The following is a 5655-nucleotide window of genomic DNA, read 5'->3' as shown; positions in this document are numbered from 1 at the left end:
TGTAAAGGGTACGACAGAAGCTTCTCCTTGAACCAACGCGTGAAACATGAGTTGTGATCTTTGATTATATCTCCGTCCGTCCTCTGTTGGCCTCTGTCATTGTACGTCTTCTCAATAAAGGTTTTGTGCTCTACCACCCAAGGATCGACCACGTCTATGTGTTGTAGTGCGACTAGGTTTGCTCTTTCAAAGTCGGCGAGTCGACCCTTGAAGTCGACATGCATTTCGCGGCGACCCTCGCGGTGACCCCATCCAGCGAGCCTGCCGAGGTGCCTGTTGACGGGCAGACCAAGGGGTTCTCGATGCCTAGATAATTCGTGCAGTAGGAGATGCACTCTTCGGTCAGAAAGCCCTTGGCTATGCTTCCCTCTGGACGTGACATGTTGCGAACGTATCCTTTGATGACACCATTCATCCTTTCGAACGGCATCATGCTGTGCAGGTACGTCGGCCCGAGTTGGATGATATCCTCCACGATATGGACCAGCAGATGCACCATAACGTCGAAGAATGCGGGTGGGAAGTACATCTCAAGCTCGCATAGTATCACCACGATCTCTTCCTGTAGCCTTCTGAGTTGCCTCACGCCAACCGACTTCCGAGAGATGACGTCGAAAAAGTTGTATAGGCCAAATAGCGTTTCACGGACGTGCGCATCCATGATCCCACGGATTGCAACTGGGAGTATCTGCGTCATCAGCACGTGACAGTCGTGAGACTTCATCCCGCTGAACTTCTGCTTCGCTGAGTCTAGGTATTTGCTTATCTTCCCCGCGTAACCGTAAGGAAGTTTTACTCCTACGAGGCAGGGGAAAAACTGCTCGATCTCCTCCTGACTTAGAGTGAAGCACGTGGGAGGGCAGTCATTTCCGGTCTTCTTGGCCTTTTTGCCTTTGCGACGACTTTCCGTGTCCTTCGCCTCATCATCATTAGCGTGAAGCTCCTCCCTGATGCCCATTGATTTCAAGTCTGCCCTTACTTTTGGCCCATCTTTGGTCCTCTCTGGTATGTTGAGCAGGGTACCAAGCAGACTCTCGCACACGTTCTTCGTGATATGCATGACATCAAGGCTGTGAGGCACACGGAGGATCTTCCAGTACGACAAGTCCCAGAAAATAGACCTCGTTTTCCATACCTTCAGCAGCGGCTCTGGCGCCTTTCGCTTCTTTCCCGGCGGTGGGCACTCTTTCCAATTTTTCAACAGCTCGTCTATTTCCTCGCCGCCTCTCGTACGCGGGCGTCTTCGGGGTTCGGTTTCACCATCGAACAGATCCTTGCGTTTTCTCCATGAGTCATCGTCGCGAAGCCACCTTCGATGTCCCATGAACACGGTTTTAGAAGACCCGGGATCTCTATCTAGCTGGCGATACGTTGTGTCATCCATGCACCTGACGCATCCAGAAAATCCGTGGACCAGCTGCCCCGCGACATATCCGTAACCGAGATAGTCGTGCACCGTCGTGAGCAGTGCGGCTCTCATAGGGAAATATTCTTTCTCTGTGGCGTCCCACGTATTGGCTGACGTTTTCCACAACGTGTCTAGCTCCTCTTTCAGCAGCCCCAGATATAGATTGATGTCATTCCCTGGTTGTTTCGGCCCTTCAATTAGCATACTCATGTAAATGTACTTCCTCTTCATGCACAACCAGGGGGGAAGGTTGTACATCCACACAAACACAGGCCAGGTTCTATGTGTGCTTCTCTGGCTGCCAAACGGATTGACTCCATCAGTGCTCGCGCCCAGCACGATGTTCCTTGGATCGTCCCAAATTCTGGGTGTTCGAAGTTCAACGTTTGCCACTGGCTCGCATCCTTAGGGTGACTCGGCATCTTGTCTTTTTTATTTATCTCCGGATCATTTCCGTCATCTTCTCGCTTCTTCTCCTCCCTATCCGCATGCCAACGCAGGAGCTTTGCTACCTTAGGGTCCACGAAATACCGCTGCAGGCGAGGAGTGATCAGAAAGTACCACACCACTTTTCGAGGAGCTTTCTTCCTCTTCTTGTATCGAGTGACGCCGCACACCGGACATATGGTAGACTCCGCGTGCTCGTCCCGATAAATGATGCAATTGTTCATGCACACATGGTATTTCACGTGCGGTAAATCCAGAGGACACACGATTTTCTTCGCCTCCTCGAAACTGGTCGGGCACTTGTTCCCCTTGGAAAGACGTTCGTGCCAGAATGACATGTTCTCGTCGAAGCATGCGTCTGTCATTTTGTGTTTTACCTTCATCTCCAGAGCAATGAGCGTTACTTTCAGGCGGGTATCCTCGGGCCTGCATCCTTCATACAATAGAGTAACCGCGTCTATCTCCAGTTGATCCAGCTTGGCTTTCTCTCGGGCGGCAGCTCTTGCGTTATCCGTCTGCTTGAGAAGCAGCTCTTGAATATGAGGGTCCTGCACCCAGCCCATCGATGGTCCATCGTCGTCTGCTCCGCCATCTTCATCTTCATGATCATGCCCTTCGTCTTGATCTTCCTCATCATCATGTCCGGCATCTTCTACATGATGACTGTGTACTGCATCTACTTCGTGATCATGTCCTGGAGAGTCTTTGTCTTCTCGCCCGCCCTCGCCGTGGTTGTCTTGCTGCCCTTCCTTATTTCTTGCCCGGCCCCCATGGACGACTTCATAATCATCTTCATCACCTTGCCACCGATAGCCATCCATGAAACCACGCACGAGCAGGTGGTCCCGCACCTGTCTGGAATCCGGGTCCATAAGGCTCCTCAGCTTGCATCTTCGACACGGACATCTTATCTCCGTCTCGTTCTTTTGAAGCATCTCGGCCTTCACGGAGCTCAAAAACCTATTCACGATGCCTTCGGTCATCGTGCGGACCATGGTCGCCTGCGGGGTAGAGCAAAACGATATTTTAGAACCAAAAAAAAACTTGGCATGACTTTGCCTAAAAATAGGACCAAAAAGAATGCATAGTGCCAAATTCTCGCCAAAACGGAAATGAATCAACATTCCGGCAAAATATTGGCAACTATCGCATTTCAAATACCGGTACCCGCAAACACAAACATATGCAACACCACAAACATACGTAGATATAGGCCATAAAAAGTGTGCACGTTGTTGGAGGGAGAAAAAAGTAGATCTAGAACATAAAGAAAGTTTTCCCCTTACTTACCTATCAAAAAAAAAGGAATTTAACCACTTAATTTGGGTGAATCTATGGTGCAAATGAGGTGAGGAGGAGGAGGCAGCCGAGACCAAGCTTGGAGGAGGAGGTGGAGAGAATGAAGTGGGGAAAGTGAGTGTGGTAGATGGTTGTCCAAAATATCTAGAGGAGACCTGGTTACTAATGGCGCACCACCTAAGAGTGCGCCATTAGTAACCCTGGTTACTAATGGCGCACCTGGTGTGTGGTGCGCCATTACTAGTTTTGGAAAAAAATAAAAAAAATAATTGTTAGTAGTGGCGCACCGTTGTTCTGGTGCGCCATTACTAGTTTTGAAAAAAAAGTAAAAAAAATTTGTTAGTAGTGGCGCACAGAGGGTGTGGTGCGCCATTACTACCCTGATGCGCCATTACTAGTTTTGGAAAAAAAATAAAAAAAATGTTAGTAGTGGCGCACCGTGTGTGTGGTGCGCCATTAGTGATATGGACACTAATGGCGTACCTATATATGGTGCGCCACTGCTATATAACAGTGGCGCACCACATACTTGGTGCGCCATTAATGTCCATATTAGCTATAGCCTTTTTCCTAGTAGTGTCTCTACCGTATCTATAATTTATGAAATATTAATGCCATGTTTACAATAATTTTATATGGTTTTAATACCCTTTCATATGATTTTTATGGACTAACTTATTGATCCAGTGCCCAGCGTCAGTTCTGTTTTTGCATGTTTTTTGTTTTGAGGAAAATCGATACCAAACGAAGTCCAAATGGCGATAAAATTTTACGAATATGTTTTGGGAATATATGTGATTTTTTGGAACAAGAATCAACGCAAAATGGTGCCTGAGGGCTCCACAAGGAAACAGGGCGCGGCCTGCCCCCTGGCCGCACCCCTTTGCCTTGTTGAGCATCTCGTAGGTCGGTTGGAGCCTTCTTTTGCTACAAGAAATATATTTTCTGCATGAAAATCCCCTAAAAATTTCAGCCCAATCGGAGTTACGGATCTCCGGGAATATAAGAAATGGTGAAGGGGTCCGAAAATAGTCGCGAGAAACAGAAGACAACATATGGATCCAATCTAGGGGGGAGCCTCCTCTCTCCCCGAAGGGCCAAGGAAGAAGAAGGAGGGGGCCCTTCCCCCTCTCATCCGGTGGCGACGGGACGTCTCCGAGGACATCTCCTCCATCACCATCACCACCAACTTCTCCACCGTTCTCATGATGATGTGTGAGTAGTTAATCCTCGAAGCTGAGGGTATTTACTAGTAGCTATGTGTTCGGTCTCTCTCTCTCGTGTTCTTGATTTGTCACGATCTTGATGTATCATGAGCTTTGTCAGTATAGTTTGCATATGGTGTTTTTTCCTTTCTATCTTTGTTGTGATGAATTGAGTCTTGCCTTTTAAGGTTTCGTTATGTTGGATTGAATATTGGATTTGAGATCACTTGATGTATGTCTTGCATGCGGATACCCTGGTGACAATGGGGTATTTTATTGAGTCTAAATATATAAGTGTCTAACGACTGCCGGTTTTTGGTTTTAGCTCATCTAGAACAATGAACATCTTTGTCAAGAACCCCACCGGAAGAACGATCCGGATTTGGGTTCACCCATCAGATACCTTCCGTTCTGTCAAGGAGCAGATCCAGAAGCGGTATCACCTCATCTTCAGTGGGGTGCAGCTAGAGGATGACAGTACATTTTCTGATTACAACATCCAGCAGGACTCCACTCTTGACCTTGAAGAGAAGACACAGATCTACGTGATGGAGACACTGATGGGTAGGATCATCAACAACCTTGATGTTGACATCCTAGACACTATTGACGGCGTGAAGGCCAAGATCTATTGCCTCGAGGGCTTCCCCGTAGATCAGCAGTGCCTCATCTACGATGGCAAGCGTCTAGAGAACGTGAGCCGCACCTTGGCAGACCACAACATCTGCAAGGAGTCCACAATACTCCTTGTCCTCCACCCGTGTATTCCGAGAGGAGACATGATCCAGATCTTCGTGAAGGTGCTGACTGGGAAGACCATCACTCTCGAGGTGGAGAGCTTGGACACCATCTATGAGTTGAACTACGCCCCTTTCCCAAAGAAGCAACACCTCATCTTTGCTGGCAGGCAGCTCGGGAGCGGCACCTTGGCGGACTACAAGGTTACGAAGGAGTGCACCCTTCATTTGTGTCTACGTCTTCGTGGTGGTTGAGATGAATGGATGGCCGTGAAACCAGTAGTTTTATTTTGCTGGAGTCTTCCTTCCGGCTTATATTTGTGGTGTATTGTGACTTACGAGTAAAAACTATCATTCTACTGTGTTAGTATATCTTGCTCCAGCCTTGTCCCTTTCAAGTAGGGATGTGTTACCAGTTAGTACGACGTATCATTTATTAGTACGGGTTAATGTTTTTCTTTGCAATGGCAGGATTTTTGCATTCATCATTAATAAGAAAAGAGTTGCTTGGTTAATTAGAGAGAATCGAGCGAAGACCAGATTGCCCGGTTATTAGTGA

At 47.9% G+C, this 5655-nt stretch overlaps 1 protein-coding gene across 1 annotated transcript; it reads left to right on the top strand.

Annotated features, from left to right (window-relative positions):
• The first annotated feature begins 4697 nt into the window (after positions 1 to 4697).
• On the top strand, positions 4698 to 5351 carry LOC123076636 (polyubiquitin-like). The gene has a single exon (XM_044498783.1). It carries the CDS (start codon positions 4698 to 4700, stop codon positions 5349 to 5351), a length of 654 nt encoding a protein of 217 aa, XP_044354718.1.
• Positions 5352 to 5655: the final 304 nt, after the last annotated feature.

This window comes from Triticum aestivum, chromosome 3D (assembly GCF_018294505.1).
Source record: "Triticum aestivum cultivar Chinese Spring chromosome 3D, IWGSC CS RefSeq v2.1, whole genome shotgun sequence".
Lineage (NCBI taxonomy): Eukaryota > Viridiplantae > Streptophyta > Magnoliopsida > Poales > Poaceae > Triticum > Triticum aestivum.
The sequence above is the reverse complement of the archived record's forward strand: the minus strand, read 5'-3'. Positions and strand labels throughout refer to the sequence as shown.

Coding starts and splice junctions, on each gene's coding strand:
- LOC123076636 (XM_044498783.1), top strand. CDS start 4,698: ATGAACATCTTTGTCAAGAACCCCACCGGAAGAACGATCCGGATTTGG.